Consider the following 20,907-nt stretch of genomic DNA (forward strand, 5'->3'; position numbering starts at 1 on the left):
CTGTGCTTGGCTCCTAGTCTCCATACCTTAGAAAACAATAACAATTTTCGATTCTTCTCATGGGTGCGCTGACTGTTTTTATTTGCTTCATGGCTTATTTTTGTGTGTGTGTGTACCACCTGTATACTATCCTGCCGTAGCGCTAGCGTTAGCGGTTTCCTTTCGCTGTAGGCATAAGTAAAAACCGACACGATTTACTTTCCCTTTTTACATGGCAGAAAAACGTTGGCCTATATTGATGAGATTAAAGCGTTCAGAAATTATCTACTAGCCGTTGGTCAGTCTACTTACAAACTCTGATAAAACCACCCTGAAGTGAAACATTCACTTGCAGTAGCAGGACGTGCCGGGGGGTAAGGTAATCTGGAACGCAGGTTACACTACAAAATATGACCCTCCCAAAAAGAGTACAGATTGCTTTTTTATAAGTAATTAGACGCGATTACTTAATTATTTTTATTTATGAATAAATGTTTAAAAGGTGATTTTTGGTCCTTGTTTACTCGCAGGTGACTTGGACTAGATCATAGATGTACATATGTACATCATGATAATAATCCAATGTTGGGACTATCTACACCTGTGTAGGGAGGCTAATAAATTTTTGAATTATTTTTTCTTTTTTATTTTTGATGTTATCTTGAAGAGGATGTCGTAAGAAAATTTGTTTTAAATTTGGATTCCATCGGACTCTGCAAAGCAAAGAAAAATCTATTTGAAGTGGGGATGTTTTGAGATTTTTTTGTACACGTGTAATGCAGAGCAAACTGTGATTATTTTGTACACAAAATGAGTGTGGATTTTAACTAAAACGCTTAAAATTGATGTTCCTGTAAAATCTTTGTTCTTATTTGTGCCTTATTTCAATGAATCAAATGCTGGCTTCACTTCAAATTTCAAAACTTTTGAAATTGGAAATTAAATAAAGGAGCTACAGCATGGAAAAAGGACGAATTTTAATCACAGTTTCCTATTGAAGAAAATGAGTCTTCAAATAAACAGCACACTTGCTCGTTTATTCATATCCCTACCTGTAGGTGTTTCTATGGCAGGCCCGATATTATGAAATTAAATTGATTGGACATGGCCTGGGTATAACTTGTAGTCTGAGTAATCAGCCTACTGAGACTTCACTTAAGAAGGTGTGGTTTCTTATAGTTGAAGTCAGTAACAGCCTTATTTTCACTTCAGATTAATATTGAAAATGATGTGCGTATTCTTAACTTCAGTATTTTACAGGTTCGACTGGCAGATGCTAGCACACATTGGCTGATGCATCTGAAGGTTGGTCAGCAAGTGGCAAGTGAGGCTGAGGGGCATTGACTTGGGATCATCAATGCACTCTATTCGCTACCTGACTAGCCATCTCCTGGCCTTGCCCTTGAGAACGATGGAGCGCAGCCGTAAGCTCAAGTGCACCTTGCACATGCTGGCTTACCTGGACTACCTGATCCTGATCGTGGCTGTCACCTCGGGCCTCTACGCCAGCTGGATCCACACGGGCGACATGATGCTGGTGGTGATCGGCGGTTGCGGGTTGTTCCTGTTCGCCTTCTGTGGGATGCTATACTACTACTTCGGCCTGGTGGACATCAGCTCCAGCGTCACCCACCTCTGGTGCGGCTGCCTCCTGGGTGTGATCTCCTTCATCCACATCGACTCGGGCCGGGCCAGCGAGGTACAATTCACAGTGACGGTGGCCATGCTGCTGACCAGCGTGGCAATCAAGGTCTTCTGGTCGCTGTTGCAGCGGACGTGTGGTCTGGTCGCGTATACCTCCCAGCTCCTGACCCACGTGGAGACGTTCGAGTTGCTGGGGTTTGCGGTGGCATGCACGCTTCGCACCCAGGCCCTGTTTTCCATGTGGCTCATGGTCTTCGCGTGCGCTTTCACGCTGATGACACTCCGGCTTAAAACGTTCCTTGCCCTCCCTTGCCTGGTGACATTTGTCGCTATATCAGTAACGTCGTTCTTCAACTCCCTCAATCTGTATTTCAATATGTTTGCGCTGATTTGCCTGGCGGTTCGCCTCTTCACCGACCCACTGTTTGATCTGTACTTCAACAGCCTGTCTACCATGGAGCGTTGGGATGTTGTGTTCAGCACCCACCGTTGGCTCCGCAAGACTTTCCTCCTCCTGATCCTGGCCTTTGAGATCGTTTTCTTTACGCTGGCTGGTGAGTCCACCGTGTCCCACAAGGAGTGGTACTTTGCTGTGCCGGCCTACGTGGTCTTTGGGTTCCTGTGGGTCTGCCTGCACGTCGTCCTGGCGGTGACCAACTGGACCCTGACCAACAAGCTGACGGAGTGCATCCGGGCCTACCGCAGCCTGCAGGGCCAGTCCAACAGGAGCCTGGGCGGGGTCATGGCTGCCCGGGGCATACGCTTCTTCGCCCTGATCTCCCGCAACCTGGTGCTGACTGCCTTCGCCACCACACTGATGCTGGGTGGAGTGTCATGGCAGGACGACAATGCTGCCTTCATGGCTAGCTGGCTGGTGGTGCTGCCCATTGAGAGCACGGTGCATGGCCTGCTGTACGAACTAGGTAGCACCCTAGGAGGGACATGTACAGGTTATGCCATAGTGGGCCCCTCAGCCTTTTGCAGGTGTGTCTCATCTGAAATAAGTACATTTTGGCAGCTTGTCTTTCTGTGTGAAGAAAAAAATACCTATTGCACGACTTCCACATCTAGAAGTTATTACGTATTCATTATTTGGTGAGCTTTTCAGGCATGGAAGTTAGTTTCTACTTCAGTCATTCAATCAAATAAAAAAAATAAACATCCTGTTGCGACTTGAGTTGAAAATAAGGACCCCAACATTACGTATGAAAAATAACAGCACGTACAAATCATTGTAATGTACATGTAGTGTTTCACCGGAAGATTTTTCCAATGTGCCAAAATACCTGTAAAATTGCAAAACTGAAAAACCATTAACACAAAGATGCATTTTCAAAAATTGTAAAAACAGTTACTGTACATTGCATGGACCTTTACAAACAATGGAAATTATTTTTCAACTAACTTGAAAAAGGTTTGAACTTTGGCCTTGACATGTACATACATGTACGTGAATGTCAGTCCTGGTGTTCTCTAGAAGCCATGTGATTTTGGACCCCCATATGTGTAGTTTAAATGACAAAGATCATTATGGTTTCTAAAACAATAGAAATTTGTTTTTCTGACCACAACTAAAGGAGGACTTGACGTGTCAAGTTCTGACCTGGTATGTGGGTTGGTGTTGATGTCCTTTAAAAGCCTCTTGATTTTGCACTTTAGTCAAGGGTCAATGTGATAATGGTTATCAGTAAAGTTTTTTCAGAAATGCTGTGAAGAAGTTATGCATCTCAATTTGAAACTTTGATGTTACGAGAGTGGTGTCATGTTGTGGAAACTTAGTCACAATCGGGAGGCATTTGTGTTTGCTTGCACTTTTCTGCTTCTTTAAATTCTCTACCTGACACAGAACGGACGGGTCTCCGGTTCTAATCCCGGCCACCAGCATGGAAGAAGTTAACAGCCGCTCCATCAGTCTCCTCAACACCATGCAGCGCTTCTTCCTTCACCATATGATTGATGTCTTCAGCTGCGACTTCTCCACCAGCGGGCTGGCCCTGGCCACCTTACAGACCAAGATGCGGTCCTTCTTTGCCCGCCAGATGCCGGATGGTCCACGGTTCGACACCTACCTGGTGTACTACAGCGGCCACGTGCACCCAAACGGGGACTGGGCTCTGGCAGGTAATTTTGTGAGGGGTAGGGAGGATGTCAGGACTGATTTGTCACGAGGGTGGGTCTAGAGAGGGGAGGAGTTTGGGGCATTCTCCCCCATTCTGACAGAGCTGCCTAACCAGTACATGTCACAGCACGTGTATTAACAGGATCTGTTGATCTAGATTTATAGGGGCAGCTAATGGGTTAAACCATTGAGTGGTTCCAAGTTTCTGCAGGTAAACTTGTATACACCTCCAGTCTGAAACAGTGAGACGTCTATGGAGGATGGATGTTGAAGTTGACCACTATACACAGCTTTTTCTTATAGCAAATGACTCTGTGGTAATACAGAGTAAAAGAAATTGTCATGTAAGAAATGTTCATTTGGAATGTTGGGTCAAAACAGTGCCAAGACCAACTACAGACTTGGACTCACTTCGGATCCTACTAATTTGAAGGTGGAGCTGAATTATTAAGATAGGAATCAGGTGAAAGTCATCGGTGCTAATCGCGGTTGTATTTTTGTATCTTTAGACAATGACATCTTTAAGTTTGAGACCCTCATGGAGCTGTGGGAAGAAGCTGGTCTCAAGGACTCCCAGTCTCGTCTTATCCTGATCCAGGACACCAACAGCATGTCAGGCTGGTTCAAGCATATCGGCCGAAACACCAGCCACATTCTGGCCATGCAGACCTGCATCCTGGACAAGTCCAGCAACACCGGCACAGACCCGGAGGCCGGGGCTGGCCAGGCCATGGTGGGGGACTTCACCCACGAGTGGGTAGACTACAACTGCACACCGCTGGAGGAACAAGAGCAGCAAGGTGCTACTGCGGGGACCTGGAAAGAGCAAGGCCGCAAGATCCGGGCCGTCTACGCTGTCTCGCGGCCCTGGGTTGAATTCGAGTTCCACCGGCCCACTGAGGAGGACATCGAGCTGCACTGGCAACAGGGCTTCCCCCGCCTGACCCACCCTCTGATCAGGGTCCTCAGGATCCCCAGCACGCTGGACCTGTTTGGCTACTGCTTCCAGTGCTGGAATTGCTTGAAGCGCTGGAAGATGAAATGGCTGCCCCCACACATCATCAACACAGGGCATGGCTTTAAGCTCGTCAGATCCTGATCTGACATGTAGGACTAGCCTAGCCCATTAGTCTTGTAAATGATCTTATTTTACATTCTTTCACAAGACCGAAGAAGATCAAGTGTTCAAAGTGACCTTTCAATGCCTTGCCTCTCAGTTTATAAACCTGAAGGTTTAGCCTTGATGTGAGTGCCCTGTGTAAATTATATCTAGTAAAACGAGGCACCAGGTCACCAGAGCCAGTTCTGAGTTTCAAGAATCTTGTGTATTGTAAATCAGTGGGAACCTGGAACATTTCTCCCCCACACAGTGTCCATATTTACGAAGGTACCAAACTGAGTCAGATGTCAAATCTGGCCTCAAGAGTTATTTTGTGAGATGTGGCCAGGTTGACAATTGTAACTTTTGGCTGCTTTCAACCTAGATCAAAGATCTGAAATCTTAGAGTAGAAAAAATGGAAACTTTTTGTGGCAAATCAACAAAGCTTCCCTTGCCTTTTAGAAAGAAAATGCTGGTTTCTCTTGGTTTGAATTGAAAGGTTCGAGTATTACAGAAATTTTTATCCTTTTTTAGCACGTAGAAGTCGTTTGTGCAAAGTTGCATACTGGGCAATTGTGTGTGAATATATATGATTTCAATTTCCGACTTATTTGGGTAAGGCCTTATTTAAGATTCATGTACATGTTTGCTATGAGCAGTTGTATTGAGTAAGCCATTTGTAGGTTTTTCATTAAGGTTCCGTACTTGACTACATTGCTTGACCCTTTCGCTTTCGAAGTAAAGTTAGTAGAATTTGCAAAGCAGTTCTTATTTTGGAATATTTGCTTGACTGAAATCATTTACATGTTTGTCGTAAATGTATTTGATCACCAGCACACAGTAGCCTGTCGTCATACATTTTTTGGCTGTTTTTGTGAGGAATGCCAGCCTTATCAAACTCCAAGCATCGACCTAGAAATAGTAAACGAAAGGTTGGATCAACCAAAAATAGTAATTGTAAAATATTTTTTAAAATAAAAAAAGCAAGAGATTATTATCATTATTCCTGCCCGTCAGTCTCAAACATTCTCAAAAGCCATTGTAGCGCCCTCTGGAGTGCATACATTGTTTGAATGCAGCCATATTGGGCTGAGCTAGGTACCCTTTTATACTCCTGGATAGAGAGAGTCAGTTGGGGGTGAAGTGACTTGCTCCAGGCCACGCCATGTCGCTAGCAGCTAGGTTGGAACCCCTGACCTCAGGTTTTAGATGATCAGGAATAGAAAGTTTTTCTGTCTTGTTTTTCATAGACCTTCCTTAACCCTAACCCTCCTCAATCCTTCACCTGTTGGAGGATTGAGGAGGATTAGGGTTAAAGTTGCTATAACACATTTGTTATGGTAGAGAGAGGGTTTTATTCCGCATGGTGTCATTTTCAAGGAAAATGTATAGCATTTTTATATTTTTAAAGCACTGCAGTCTAAAATACTGCTATAAATCAAATCCTTCAAAGTGGTGAAATTGAACAAGACTAGATAGTTCCGCTGTGAAATGGGCAAGGTGGCAATATTTTGATAAGACATTTCCAAGGCCTTTCATTCTCAATACCAAAGTTGTAACATGAGGATAGTTGGCAGAAAATTGAAGTCCTGTTGAGCACATGCACTCATAACATGCTTTGAAGCCTCGAGTATGTTGATAAAAATAACCATAAAGCATTTGTGTATATTTATCAGAGATCTGTAGTGTGTGGAACTGGCAAAATTGTCTCAATATAATCAGTATTTCAATCACTGTGAATTTATGTTTGACTGTAAAGGTTCATTCCAAGTTTGAATTAAGTCTGAAACTTGAGCCTTTTGTTTAGAAATAATGATAAAAATACTGTCTCGGCATGGTGCCACTTCAGTCATTTAGGTGAAGTGCTTTGAATGTTTTCTACATCATAATTTGTAGATTGTGTATGTTCATGAGTTTTTAGGTGAAATCCTGTTACTGTTTTCTGTGAAACCTTTGTTACAAGTTTGTTCTACTTTTGTACTTCTTTTTGAAGAAACCCATCGGCAAACTTTCAGAAGTTTAAAGTTAGCCATCATTCACTAGGATTTTTATTCAGGTTAATTGAAAATTGATTCCAAGAGTCTTTGAGAAAAAACAGAGAATGTAAAGAGGAGGCATGATCATAAAAAGAGTGGTTGTGGTTTGTATACATGTACAATGGGAGAAAGAATTCATGGTTTATTCTTGTACCTGAAAGGAAATCGTGTTGAAAAACAGTCTTCAAATGTATAAAGGGTGTCCTCAGTCGGTGGGAAAATGTTATATAAAGGAACAAGAGGAAAAGCCATGACTTGTCCTTTACCATTATGATGACAAGTTACTGTATGTACTTAAATGTTAGCAATCTCTTCAGATAAATCCTTTAGGAAATTTGATAAAATGTAAATATTGAGGATATTTTATAGAAACCCGAACAGACTAATTTATGAAAGGAATGGGTTACCTTCAATCCATTCAAACATTTTATTCATGAACTTTCATGAAATAAATAGTACATTAGGTGAAAAAAATTGTTAAATTGTTGCATTGCAGGAATCAATAAATTAGAAGTGACATTTAAAACATTATAGTACCAAAGTGCACTAATGTGAACTCTCTTTGCACCTATTCATGAAATTTCTACTTAAATTTTTCTGTATTTTCAACAAGTTGAAGGCCTCTGTTTTCAATACCAACAATGGGAAGAGGCCCTTAACTTGTTAAAAATACAAAAGAAAGAAAGATATCATGCTGGGCATATACGTACCGAGGTTTCATTTCAATGCATTAAACATTAAGCTATGGAACTGCCTGATTGGCCATTTTTTTTCTTGTAACTGTCAAGAAAAGTGACTTTTTCAGAAATGACTTACAAATCATAAATTTTTAAAAGATATTTATGACTCACTTTGAAAAAAAGATTTGTAGCTGCCTGGAAAAAAGGATTGAGTTGGCTATAGTTGTGGAAAATGGTCCAGATCGAGGTAAACTTGTTGTCCATAGTAAACCAAATCTTCACACTTCAAAACTCACTGTGTTTTGTGAGAACGGTCATATTTCATATGATGTACTCACATTAGAATTTCATTTAATAAGTTATAGCACAAATTCAAAAACAATTGGTCGGAAATGAACAAATTCCTGTTTTGGATAGTTCACAATCCACAGTTTGCTTTGAATTTTTAACATCAAAAACAAAATTTACTCCGGTAAAATGTAATAAAGGGATTTTTTTAACGTGAAATGAAAATCTTCAAACTTGTCATTACCCATCTTTAGGGTCTCCAAGTATGATCGATTGCCTTCTGAGTTTGTCGTTGTTTAGAGCTCAGATGGGAGGAAGAGGAGCTACGTGGGGACACATCCACATAGTTCTGAGCCTTGAAATGTAAAAATTAAGCAAGAGGATGCTAGTATGTTGTAAGATTATTGTCTTGTAACCTGACCACAATTCCACAATTGAAGTACTACCAATGTTTGTTCACCAGTTCACACAAGAGGCCATGTAAACATGATCAGGCAAATCATGGTTACAATATGTTAACTGTTCCTTAAGCCTGCTGTAGCAGATGTGCATACATGCCTAATCCCCATTTGTTCTTGTCCACACACAACCTCCAGGAAGTCTGAGTGGAACTTGGCTGCTGTATATGGCCTGCCTTGTAGCAAGTATTGCTCTGCGGTGCTGCTTCAGAGCGTTGTGAAATAAGAAGTTGCGGTGGGAAATATCACACACATAGTATGCACATTCCTTTCAAGGATCAGCTTTTGTAGTGCTAGAGTGTATTTGAAAAGTCAACTTGCACATTTTTTTCCAAAGTTGAGTTTCAGCCTGTAATAACTCTGTTAGCTACTGATTATCAAATAGATCACAGCACGTCTCCTAAGAATCCTCAAATAAAAACAGGTTGGCGCATTTGTTGCAAGCGAGGAATTCATCCCTCGGCGATATCCTGATATACGCTGACCATCACCAATAGCACAAAGGGACTGCGAAAAGGAACTCACCTGCATTCTCCTGTATTTGTCTTTAAGGTCCACCGCTGTCCGGCCAGGGGCAAACTTGTAAGCCCAGAGGATACAATTCCAGTGTTTGCCCTTCTTTGCTACTCCATTGATGAGGTTGCAGATCTCTGTCCTGCTGAACTCTTGCCTCTTCCGTCGACGTCTTGACGCACAACTCGCCTGTGGCCAGAATTTGAAACAATTGAGGAAGTGCTTCTAAATACATTTATCTTTATTGACCCAGTTGCGCATCGCATCTGTGCTATTTCTATTGAAAAACTCAACAGTGAAGTTCCATTGTTGGCACTTTTGGCATACGTTGTTGGAGAGCCAGGCAGTTATTTGGCCAAGCCAATACCTTTCAAGGGAAATATGACACTTTCCTGTACCGCCCCCCCCCATTTCACTGAGAGCCCAAATATGAATATCATGGAGGTCCAGGGATTATCCACCACAAGCAGGACCAGGAAAGAGTGCAATTTTTCCTAGCAACAGAGGCTTGGGTATGTAAGTACATTTTGCTGGTTCATGAATGACTACAGGATGCATGAGTTGAGGGGGCGTTGCTGCCAACATCTCAAGGCAGACAGCCATTCCCAGTGTTTGGTGCTTTGATTCTAGGAGTGCGGCAGCAGCTGTGACGGTAGCTTTATTGGGCATGCATGAGAAAGGCAGGCGGAAGGGTACAGGAACAAACGGAGGTTCAATCTGCCCGGGGATAATGGCATACGACATGTAGAAATCAAATGTCTCCACTGATTCTGCTGTCTTTCAAGACCAGAAATTCCTATTCCAAACTTTTTTTGAAACGATTAATCTGATGCATAATTCAAGGTATGTTATCAACATTCTGTATTTTAAAATCTGTATTATGTGACTATAAATAAAGCAAAGGACAACAGTCCAACGGTTTTCCTCCGTATCTCCTTTTGAGCTGCCTACCCATTTGTTTCTAGGGGCAGATGTGATGGAGTGTGGGCTCCTCCCGTTCCTTGTGGCACTTCTCAAGTTTCTGACCAGATGGGACCTGGTGCTTTTTGCAAATTCAGGGGACGCACCTGCAAGGAAAATATTTGTGAAATTACTCTCTGGTTGAATCTTGTTGGTTTACCAGGAGGGAAGGACAATTGCTGAGAGCCAATTCTACATGTAATAAGCATCTTGGAGATCGACCTCACATGAGTTTCAGTGCAGGTGCGAGTGGACTGCATCAGCCAACGAAAACATCTGTTTAAGTGACTCTGGAACCATGAAGTTGCGAAACAAATTGGGAACTTAATACAAATTTCTATAATGCCCTTCTAGGATAGTCAAGTTATGGCCAAATTTTTGAAATACTTCCCTGAAATTACCACATAATCCAGTATGAAAGGAACAACGAGCAACTTTGCAATCATTACTTTAACCAACCCAACCTTTTGGTTTCAATTTAAAACTTGGTAGTCTGTCATCAGTGAACTCATCGCATATGTTATAAGAATTCAAATGTTCTATATAACCAGCAATTCAGAGATTCTGAAGCACCTTTATTACTTGTCTGAGCCATCCTACGGTGGTAGAGGTCTTGCTTGATGCACCTCTGAAGCTTTCTGTGCTCGGAGCAGGTGTGTTGGCTCCTCTCCAGAGTGTACAAGAAGTTGCGGCTGTTGAGCAATGGGCGGTTGATTGGTGGGGCACAGCCTATTAACAGGAGAGAAAAAAATTCAAGACAGAGGTCGGCATCCGAATCTTGGCTGTGCCGCAATCTTTCGCTTTGTCTCAAGCTCCGCAAAACCCATTTCAAGAATTCCCTTATGGCATTAAACTGCAATACCTTCAGCTGTGGCCTCATTACAAGTCCATTTGATACTTGATGTGTAAGTTGCTGAAACAGAACTGAGTTATACTGAAAATTCTCAGATCAGGAGATTAAATTAACGCAACTTAAGTCTGAAGCCAATCATCACAGTTCTGGATAGAACCCAAAGCTTACATTCATGGCCAGGGCTTTTCTAATAGTAGGAAATGTTAATCACTTCTTACTAATGACAGAGGTTTACCCCTCAAACCACATGATTGACTGGAACTTTTATGCGCAAATGAAAAATGGTATCAGCAGGAGCCATAAGGCAGCTGTTTGAGGACTGCCACAAGGCGACCACGTAAAGCATGCTTACTGTCAGTCAGCGGTGGGCCAGTGTCCTTGCAAATTAACTGGCATGGGTAGGGTCCAATTTTGCTAAGAACTGATAATTCTTGCTTAGTGCAAACAGAGGACTATAGACTGTCGAGCAATCCACCCCGAGGTGAAGTGCACCCCAATCGGCGAAAGAAAGACATGTGGTTATAAGCGGGTTCTTGCACGCGTTCTGCGTGTACGCAAAGACCATACATGCTGGAATAAATTGGTTACGCGTACTCAGCGTGCTCCGCATCAAACGCACAAATACTTGCGTGCCTTATGGCGCGCCTATGTGGTAATTCCCCCCAAAACATGCCCTCTTTTGTTCCGCTCGGAGCGGATAGATTCTCAGTTGATTTCAATCTATGCAATCAAACAAGCAACTGGTTCTAAGCACACAAATTTGGTAAGCTGTAATTTGGCTTTAGGGGCCAGCCTCCTAGGCCTCCTCCCTCGTACTTGTCAAATGCAATGAACCATTCTTTTGACTTACCTGGGCATTTGGGTACAGGATGAAAACCTGACTTGTTTGAACATTCTGAAGATGATATACCTGAAGGATAAAAGGAAGCCAAAAAAGTTTAATGTTGCTTTCCCGACCAACATTTATGATGAAGGTAATCCATTCTAAAGCCTGAAGGGCTTTTACACTGTGTTCGTTCTGAACAAGTAAATTCAACAAGTGGCCCTCTTTAATATTCACTTTGAAACGGGCGTGTCTTGGCACTGAGAGACGTAGTCCACCGGCATAACCAGAGACTGTGGTTGCATCATGTGGCAAAGATAAAAATAATCACCTGTTAGATCATTCTCAGATTCTGTAAATGTAAAGACATCTTTGGATGCTTTGGTGATGCTGTCTCTCCCAATTCCATGGTGGGGGACTGAAAGGTTGGTCAGTTCAGACAGTTTTCTGGATGCAGGGACTGAGACAGTTGGTCCTCTCTGCCAAGAGTAATTCACTCGGTAGCTGCGATTTGCTCTGCCCCGAGCAGAAGACATTGGATGATGGGAAGGTGCGGGTCCGTGCTCCCATGTAGCGTGGGGCATCTGGTGGGGTGGCTGGGCTTGTTTCATTAGATACATGTCTGAGGCAGTCATGCTCATGTCAGTGTCGGCTGAGGTGGACAGATCTGTGCTCTCAGACAAGCAACTCTCAACATCAGACTCATACTGACTGCATTCAAGGCGAGGCTGTCTGCGACTAAGGTCCGCGACGCATCTCTGTAACTTGATGACGTTTGGACTGGGGAGGATGTGCTGGTTGGTACCGGTAGCAATCTTCCTCGGTACTTGCCGCCGTCTTACTGGAGATGTCGGAGCTCTGAACTCACTAAACTGACATAAAGTCTTCAGAGCATCTCCAGCTGTCTTTTGGGATTTTCCAACATTGTCTGTGCCATCACCCAGGTTTCTTATGTATTTGTTCACTCTGTCACACAACTGCTTTGATTTGACTTTTGGAAGCTGAACATTTCCATCTTGATCTATATTGGTCTTAGAGGCCAAATTTGACATCTTGTTTCCATCAGCCGCACACTTTTGTCCAAGGTCTTGGTCATTCACCTGTTGGCCTCTCTGCCTGCTATAGATAATTGGCTCTGCAAGTTGGTTGTTGACACTGCTGATGTCATTCAGTGACTTTTCAAGGGCTTCCAGCCTCTGCTCCACGTTCTTTATTGATGGAGAGAGAAACTGCTTTTCAGGAGTGGCAGATTTGGTTCCCTGGAAAAGAAGGAAACAGAGACACACAGAACTGGAAAAATGAGAAGTTTTGAAATCATTGCCTTTTAGTTCTAATCTAACTGTGCCAACCTCTCTAACTGTGCTCGAGAGAAGCTGAAGTTGTAACAAATGAGATTCATTTTAAGATTACTGGTTTAAGATCTCTTCAGACAGAGCTTGCAATGATTACTGCTAAATCACTTAAACTCTCATCCATCCTTAAAAAGGAAAAGGACTCTTCCCCAAAATTCTCAGTCTGTGCTGGCTTCACGCTGAACCTAAAGCTGAATTCTACTAAAACTATGTAGCCCTTAAACTTTCAAATTAAGCTTAGCATCCTGATCTTATTAAAATGGATACCCCCTTCAGTTTGAAATGTCAAGAGATTGATTTTTCTTCAGTTTTTTTCTTTTGAGTTGGAAGGGGGCCTGATGTTTCTTTCCTAGCAGACAAAAACTTTTCTAGTAGAGAGTTACATTTTCTTGCACAGGTGACACATAAAGGGACTCTGAACTACACTTTCAAGTTCAAACAACAGGGGTCCTCTGTCTTTGGCATTTCAAACTCCCATTCACAATCTGACAATTTTGAATCTGAAATCTCCGGTCTCACTTCAGGTTGTTCTCCCTCATCTTCTGGAGTCTTGTCGAGCTTCTGCTCTGTGTACTGTCTCTCTAGCTCCTTGGTGATTACCAGTGCCGCCTCCTTAGCTGCCCCTCTGCTCCTGGCTCTGGCCTCCTCCCTTTCCTCCAATACTTTCTTTTCATCCTCCAGCCGCTGTCGTATGCTCTTCTCCTGTACATACAAGCAAGTGGAGAAAGCATCAAAAGACACTGGACTAGCTCTGTTGCCTATAGTTGGAAGGTGAAGAGATGTAGTGTGTATAGGTTGGGTGTCGGTTGTCTGGAGAATTTAATCTGAGCTTTCTGCTCCAATTTTCACTAGAGGAAACCAAAAGAACCAGCTGCTTTACTTTAGGCCATGCTGACTTTTTGAAACTAGAGTGAGCACAGAATGAGAGATCCAACCAAATGCTACACAGCAAAAACAGTGACAATCCTCAACCTGTATCCTGGGTTATGTGAATGCACGCTGGAAGAATGTTGGATTCAGAGCCAAACAGTTGATGAAATAAATGGAAGCTTTACTGACGTGGTAAGAGTTAACCAAGCAGGCATTATAATGTACGTGTTAGTTTTTGGGGGCATATAATCATCCTTGGGACCCATTCCAAGAGTTGAGAAAGTGTTTGAATGAACACAAATGCTAATTTGTGACATCAGATCAAATATCACGCTGCAAATTTGCAAATGATAAACACAATTTCACTCGAGAAAAATTCCTCAGCAAGATGGTTCGTGTGGTCAATTTTGCTCTGCTTTCACATTAGTCTGCAGCATGAACCAGTCCTGAGGCCCCAATCAATTGGCATGGAGAGGAGCGGATGCTGCCATCTCACCTCGTGGAGTTGTTGCAGCAGCTCGTTAATAACCTTGTCCTCTGTGCTCTCAGTCATCCTGTGGCTGCAGGATGATGCCCGGTCGCTGCTGTTGGCATTATCTCCGTGCACCACCCCTGTAGTGATGTGCTGCTCTTGCTCTGCATTCTACAATAACGCAATATTGGAAATGGCTCGGATGGAGACATTTCTTGGCATTATCGGTCCAAATGTTGATTAAATTGGAAGTGAAAGAAAAGCACGACATTCAAATTTGTCACACCCAATAAATCTGTAAGCCTGAATTTCATTGTTGTCTGGAAACCCACAGCTGTGGAGCAGTTACTGAATAATTTGGGTAACAAGTGTAAGAATAAATCATGATATTCTCCGGTCCCCCTAAAATATTCAAGGATCGTTTATGTCTGTCAAAGAAAGAACATCTGCATTGCTTTGAAAACTACATGATGTGAACAAAAATATCAAAGATACAGCTGTGCCTTCAATAAACATGAATGTACTTACCTGAGAGAACTTTTTTCTGTAAAAACTTCTTTTAAATACTCTCAGCATCCTCAGTTCATAAGTGTGTTTATCACTGACTCCGTACATTAATCCCATTTTGTTTAGTTTTTAAAAAGAAAATGCTATTTTGTGACAAAAACCCCTTACCTTGTGTCTGCTTGGTACTTTATTCCCATCTGGAACTCCTTCTGTTTCTGCCCGTTGTTTACCCATCGGGATGAATGCAGACTCCCTTTCAGCCCGTGCCTTGTTCCTTTTCTCCGCCGACCTGGGTCTTTTGGGAACATTCTTGCTGTCACTGGCATTTAGACCTTCGTCCTCCATGCATGAAACTGCAGTCAGCAGAGTGAGCGTTACTGTTACAGTTGCATCAAGAACGTATCAATGTGAATTTTGTGTTTTAAAATATGAAACAGGTATATGTGGATGTGGGTTTCCACAGCTGCATGGTTACTGAATTGTCGCATCATAGGTCAAGACACTCACTGTGTGAGCATTTGTTTGTTAAAACTTTTCAATCACAGCATGTTTTTTACCTGGAATTGCAAATTTTAAATAGAATTGCAGGAGGATGGAATGCGATTATTGAATGCAGGCCTGTGGATCCAATAAAATCCTTCTAATCTGCTTTCCCATTTATGGTCCAACTGAACTAAAGGCCCTCCACCATAAGCCAAGAATAAACCACCTGTAAGAGGTACACCTAATGCTGTCAGCCAAGTAAGCCAATCAGGGGCACTCAATTAGGGCAATCACAGATCTTAATTGGATTACTGCTGAGAAAGGCTAGAGAGACCACCGGGAGCACAGTTAATGAAACAGTTAGAATCTGTAAAGAGCTTCCTCTCTAATCCCTGACAAGCACTCCATGCAAACAGTGGCCCCTGACAATGGATGACAGCTGGAAAACCACAGGTGCAATTCTTGTTCAGCTCTATCTGTGGTCTTTGGAATCATTGTGGTCTTTTTCATGGAATGGGTTCTTTGCAAGCATTAAGGGCATGTCCTAGTTTCAGTCACAAACTTTGGAGGAACTGTGAAGGTACACAGGGGCCTATTCATCACAGTTCTGGATACAAGACACTGAAGCACAATTTGGAAAAGTAAAGAAACGTCACAAGGCACCTTGAAGTACTAACACAAAGTCGGTCACAAGACAAGCTTCCTTCAAGAAAAGCGCACAAGTCTGAGAAAACGTTTGGGGTACTTAAGGCTTAAGACAGCACAGCACATGCTGGGCCTTTAGATTACAGATGAATGTGGGTTCATGTCACTACAATTGACAACTGCAAAAAAGCCATTGAAAACTAAACAAATATATCAAAGGGTAACATGAACCAAACCCATATTAAGGTTGACTCAATCTGGGTTAAACAAAATGTTTTTTGAAGATGGTAAAAGTCAAATCTGTAGACAAAGTCACATAATGAGGCTAGAAAACACGAGTTTCGGGGGGGGGGGTTACCAAGGTCAACACAACTGCTAAGCAGGTACATAGCAGCTTTGTTGAATTCTTCATCTTGATTGTCAGCCATGAGGTGGACCAACAAGCTCAAGCCATCACTCTCTAGCAATTGTCGCTGGCTTCTTCCTGTTGCCAACGAAAAAATAGTCAAATCTCATAACTCATATGCTTTTAAATCTTGAAAATAGACCAGGTTTATTTGTGGGGCAATATCCAACTGGATACTACAAAATTAATCTCATCAGGCTGCACGTCTGCATTAGAAAGTATGTACTTCATACTTATTTTAGTATTTGATGGCGTAGGTTTCCTGTTGAATTTTCCTCTGTGCAAGATTTGTTATTTGGACTGTAACTCATATATATGGATATTATTGCTTTGGTAACCTCTCGTTTGTGACTGAGTTTCTCATCCCTGTATCACTTTGCTATTCAATTGGATTCACACTGACCACATTTCTCAGTGAGATGACCCAGAGTGATGATGACTTTCAGTCTTACATCGGACTCAATGAAGTCCATGGACATCAGCTGTACCAGCAAAGGGACCAGGTTCAGATCCATGAGCCTGCAGCGGTTTTGCTCTTGGAGAATGATATGAAAATAGCTCTTGGTTATTGATATTACATCATAGTTGGAAGTGTAATTTGAGGAGTGCGGAATAAACAACTGAACTGCTGACCGGATGGCCAGAAAAATGTCTGAACATTTCTAGCATAGCCTATTTCTAGGGTAAGTAGCCAGTCTAGTATTTCAAAACAGCAAAGTAAATTGATACCATAGCTTCTGCCACCATGCTAGTTAAACCTTGTTCAGTCCATGATACATGGCTGTGTCAATGGGACTGATCAAACTTGCTTATTAAAACAGAATTAATAACAGTCCAGGTCAACAAAAAATGAGCAAGTTAGTTACAACAAACCTGTACATTAAGCAATGAATGATGGCCTAACGATGAACTCACACCTAGGATTGCTTGATGAATAATGAAGCTATAATCCTGCAGTGGACAAATCTCATTGGAACATGCCTGCCTCTCGCCCCCTGTCAGCGTTGTTTCTCACTGGGTAAGTTGGGCCGAATCTTGGATCAATAAATGACCGCAACATTGAAAGGGGGAGAGGGGGGATCTTTACACCGCGCTTCCCACAAGGTGTATTTTGTCCAGGATTGTAGCTGTACGGGTGAGGACTCCAGGTACCTGACACTTACCACAGTCCGTGATGCAGGGCACAAAGACGTTAGCCAGCTGCACGGCTGCCTGTGCTGCATCTTGATCAGGCTGGCGGAGGAGATCCCCCACAACGGCGTGAAGGAGATTGACCATCGCCTCCAGTCCTCCTAGCAAACCAAACTTGTCTTGGTTGCTCACTGAAAAAAAAAATCACAGGGTATACGCCAAGGAGAGTTATCAGTCAAGTGCTCGGTCAGCTACACAGCACATTAAGATTAACTGTAATACAGTTTGATTGACTCACCATTGTTGGAAATAGTCAAGGACAAGAAAGAAGACACCAGTCGTATGATTGTTGGATTTCTTGTCTTGCCTATGATGTCAATGGCTGTGGCAAAGGCTACTGATGAGCACATCAGCTGGTTTGCCTCTGATAAAACAAAATTGATAAATAGAAATTTGATCGCAACCACTGTTTAAGCTGCTTGTTTTGTTAATCTTGACTTTCTCGTTGAATGCATGAAAGGAACCCCTGTTGAGTCTGTATAAATTAGATGTAGCAGATGCCAAATCATGGCCAAAACTGTGGCACGATGAAAAGTGACAGGTCTTTCAGTTAAAAGTGTCCACTATACAACAGAATTCACAGTTTAAGAAATGATCGACCATTTACCTACAAAACTTTACTGAAAAGCATTCACTGCAATGTGATGGTGGATTGGATAGCTGTAGGACTCTGTGTATTTTACCATTTTGAGGGTTATTCACACAGCCAGACAGGGTGCTGGTGACCACGGTCCACAGATCAAGTTGCTTTTTGCAGTCTGTGTCCGATGAGTCCATCCACATCTGACCTGGTAAGCCAGACGTGTGGGGAGCCGATGGGTATGAGGTCCTGGATTTTAGGCATTGAAAAGTTTTGAAATGACAGCAGACAGAAATTGGACAGGAAACACCCTTTACAATGCATCATTCATAATTGCAAGTCATGTAAAGTTAAGGAAGCTACTAACTGTGATCAATCAAAATACCAAAAGAGGTAAATCAATTCCACACAAAATAAATCTATGTATTTAGATACTGATAACAGGGCTCAAATGTCTTAACAAAAAGGTCAATCTAAACTGAACATGCCTGAAGAGTTTCAGCAGGGCCTCTAAACAGTGAGATGTCCTGGCAAGATTCTGTCCCTCACCTGAAAAGTAAACATTTTCATGGGTTTAATTTCTTAAGATCACCACACACTCAGCTGTCAAGGCCAACATTTGTTCCCATGAGCCATTCCATGCATCCTAAAGTGAATTTACTGATTCTGGAAACACCCCTAAAGAACTAAGATAAAGCAAGCATGTTATGGAAGATGTACATTTTTTTAAGCGGCCACTTTCCCTTCATATATGAAGACAGAAAATGTTAACGATCTGGTTGATTCAGTTGATTAAACACTGGGTGCCAAACACGGACCTTTGCTCTCCATCATCAGTGGACTCACCATTGTTGGTGACCAGACACAGCAAGAGAAAAGCTGATGTCCTCTTTAAACTGTCGCTTGTCTCCTTTCCACCGATCAGCTGGCAGTAGAGAAACTTGAAGATGGCCAAAGTACAGAGTCTCTTTTGAGAAAACACTGCAAAAAAGATTGCCGACTAAAAATTGAGGCAATGACAAATGAACATAGCTAACTGGGAGAAGGTCCATATCATTCTTTTTAGGGTTGGACTGCAGAAGAAAAGGAATGACTATTTTTTTTTAAGTTATAATGTTCAGCCCTGACTTGGAAATACATTTTTCAGTTGGTGATTAACGGATGACGATTGCTTGGAAATTGTTCAAACTTGTTCAAGCCAGGTTATACTATACTTTATCCAAAATGTTTAATTATGTACTTTTACCATCTCATTATATGATTGACAGCTGCATTGAAAGTTGTGACTGTGTACACCTTAATGTTATCTCTCTCCCATCACATACCATTTTTCTCACACGCACAGCCGAGCATGTACAGAGCTGCAATCTTCACTTTGTCTTCTTCAGTTGACGTCAAAAGGTTTAAAACAAAGTTGATGCCTCCGCACTCTCTGAAAAACTCCTTGGCCTCATCTGAAACTCAAAATTTAAATTGCTCTAAGATGATATCAAATGAACTTCAAACGTTTTGCGAGATGAAATGCCTTCACCTCCCACAGCCCGGGGTTACATTACATGTTGTGAAAAGTACTTAGAAACAGCTATTCATTTGCACCAAACTTTCACCTGTGTTAACTTAGGGGGCTTCCATTCCATATCAGCCTTGATGAGGGGAAAAAACATAGCAACATTAGTGAGGCAATGTTCAAGTTGTTGGAATGCAATTTACAACGTAAAATTTAAGAATGGCTTCATGTTTTAAAATGACAAGATATTGAAATGACTCACTGAACCAGAACAGCAACTCTTTACCTGAACTTGAGCACACAGCAGCAGCTGTAAGCAAAGTGTCTTGCTGTACTGCAACATCCCCCATGTGGCATTTGAGGCATTCCAAGAGAAGCTTGAGGTCAGTTTTAACCTCTGCTGCTTAAAGTGTTCAATAAAAAGTCAGAATGCATCTTTATCAGTATCTGACAAAAGCAACAACGTGGCATCCACTAGTAGCTGCTACCATGGTTACTGGTTACATGTACGAGGGGGAGTCAGGCTGGTGTAGTGGTTCTTTCCTTACCTTCCACCTCTGCAGTCCAGGTTCGAATCCTGGCCCGTTCCACACGTGGCATATCTGTGGGTTCATTTTGTGGGTTTTACCCAGAATATTCCTCTGGACTTTTCCTCCCACGTCTAAAACTGTAACTGCTTCTCACTGTAGCCTCGCCACGGACATTGACAGGTTTCTTCAGGCTTGTGAGCTACAGTCATGTCAGTGCCATGCCTAGGCCGGAGGGCACTTTTGAGGAATCCTTGGTCATGTTGGTGTCAAAACCAGATATGATTAGGCCCTAATAGTAATAATATTATTATTAATAATATACAAATCCAAACACTGAATTCCTTGTCAGACCGTAAGGTAATCAGTAAGCATTACCCACTACAAAATAAGTAGGCCCTAGGCCTAGGACCTAAGCTAGGCCAAATAAAAATTGGCCTAACTAGGCCTAATTCAAAATGACAAACAGAAGCTAAGGTTAGTGTACTGAAATCAACTGATTATTTTAATCAGCTATTCTGCAGATGCATGCTTGATATATTTTTTTATTTCAATTCTCCTTCTTTAATCTGTGTTGGTGTCTCTCCATGTATCACCCTACCATGGTTTTGTCCGCTTCCTACATCCCGATGCCAACCATCCATTTCTCCCCTGAAAATGACCGTGGACATCTATATCTGCACACGTACTTAGGTAAGTAAGTGGACAAATACGCGCCGCTGCTAGTTGTACGTCCGCGCTGCGCGCGCGCTGGGGGAGCTAAGCAGACGATAAATGAAATTTTGTTTACCTCTTTCATTCATTTAAAATCTACAAATAATTAATCGAGGTAATTTCAAGAAACAGAAAGATCTTAGGTGCACTTACAAACTAAAATTTAATGAGATAAAAATTCTACAAACAAAATTTGATAT

General features: G+C 42.2%; 2 protein-coding genes across 8 annotated transcripts; one reads left to right on the forward strand and one right to left on the reverse strand.

Moving 5' to 3' along the window:
- Positions 1-89: 89 nt before the first annotated feature.
- On the forward strand, positions 90-7,404 carry LOC110983709 (transmembrane protein 168-like). Of its 5 annotated transcripts, none has more exons than XM_087135729.1 (4): positions 90-177; positions 1,230-2,607; positions 3,470-3,744; positions 4,252-7,404. In XM_087135729.1, exons 2-4 carry the CDS (start codon positions 1,337-1,339, stop codon positions 4,839-4,841), a joined length of 2,136 nt encoding a protein of 711 aa, XP_086991855.1. In that variant the 5' UTR covers positions 90-177; positions 1,230-1,336; the 3' UTR covers positions 4,842-7,404. The 5 variants fall into 5 exon arrangements, with proteins under 5 accessions (XP_086991855.1, XP_086991854.1, XP_086991853.1 ...); XM_087135728.1 differs by having other exon boundaries at positions 98-407; XM_087135727.1 differs by having other exon boundaries at positions 98-358.
- On the reverse strand, positions 7,278-20,750 carry LOC110974305 (uncharacterized). 3 transcript variants are annotated; one of them, XM_087135722.1, is made up of 19 exons: positions 20,595-20,750; positions 19,753-19,869; positions 19,285-19,413; positions 18,806-18,940; positions 18,448-18,508; positions 18,063-18,208; positions 17,618-17,743; positions 17,352-17,510; positions 16,592-16,723; positions 16,141-16,266; positions 14,823-15,007; positions 14,172-14,318; positions 13,325-13,507; positions 11,785-12,712; positions 11,481-11,540; positions 10,351-10,506; positions 9,769-9,884; positions 8,830-9,006; positions 7,278-8,506 (listed from the first exon to the last, which is right to left on the reverse strand). In XM_087135722.1, the coding sequence occupies exons 1-19, from the start codon at positions 20,662-20,664 to the stop codon at positions 8,405-8,407; spliced, it is 3,255 nt and encodes a 1,084-aa protein (XP_086991848.1). In that variant the 5' UTR covers positions 20,665-20,750; the 3' UTR covers positions 7,278-8,404. The 3 variants fall into 3 exon arrangements, with proteins under 3 accessions (XP_086991848.1, XP_086991847.1, XP_022081545.2); XM_087135721.1 differs by having other exon boundaries at positions 7,278-8,201; positions 19,753-19,866; positions 20,595-20,749; XM_022225853.2 differs by having other exon boundaries at positions 7,278-8,201; positions 20,595-20,749.
- Between the last annotated feature and the right edge of the window lie 157 nt (positions 20,751-20,907).

This window comes from Acanthaster planci, linkage group LG04, assembly GCF_054643075.1.
Source record: "Acanthaster planci isolate LZ-2023a linkage group LG04, COTS_SCS, whole genome shotgun sequence".
Lineage (NCBI taxonomy): Eukaryota > Metazoa > Echinodermata > Asteroidea > Valvatida > Acanthasteridae > Acanthaster > Acanthaster planci.

Coding starts and splice junctions, on each gene's coding strand:
- LOC110974305 (XM_022225853.2), bottom strand. CDS start 20,664: ATGTCCACGGTCATTTTCAGGGGAGAAATGGATGGTTGGCATCGGGAT. Junction 18,941..19,284: donor CTGTGCGTGTGAGAAAAATG/GTATGTGATGGG, acceptor TCTTTTTTGCAG/TGTTTTCTCAAAAGAGACTC. Junction 16,724..17,351: donor GCCCTGCATCACGGACTGTG/GTAAGTGTCAGG, acceptor TCATTCTCCAAG/AGCAAAACCGCTGCAGGCTC.
- LOC110983709 (XM_087135729.1), top strand. CDS start 1,337: ATGCACTCTATTCGCTACCTGACTAGCCATCTCCTGGCCTTGCCCTTG. Junction 2,608..3,469: donor GGCCCCTCAGCCTTTTGCAG/GTGTGTCTCATC, acceptor TACCTGACACAG/AACGGACGGGTCTCCGGTTC. Junction 3,745..4,251: donor CGGGGACTGGGCTCTGGCAG/GTAATTTTGTGA, acceptor TTGTATCTTTAG/ACAATGACATCTTTAAGTTT.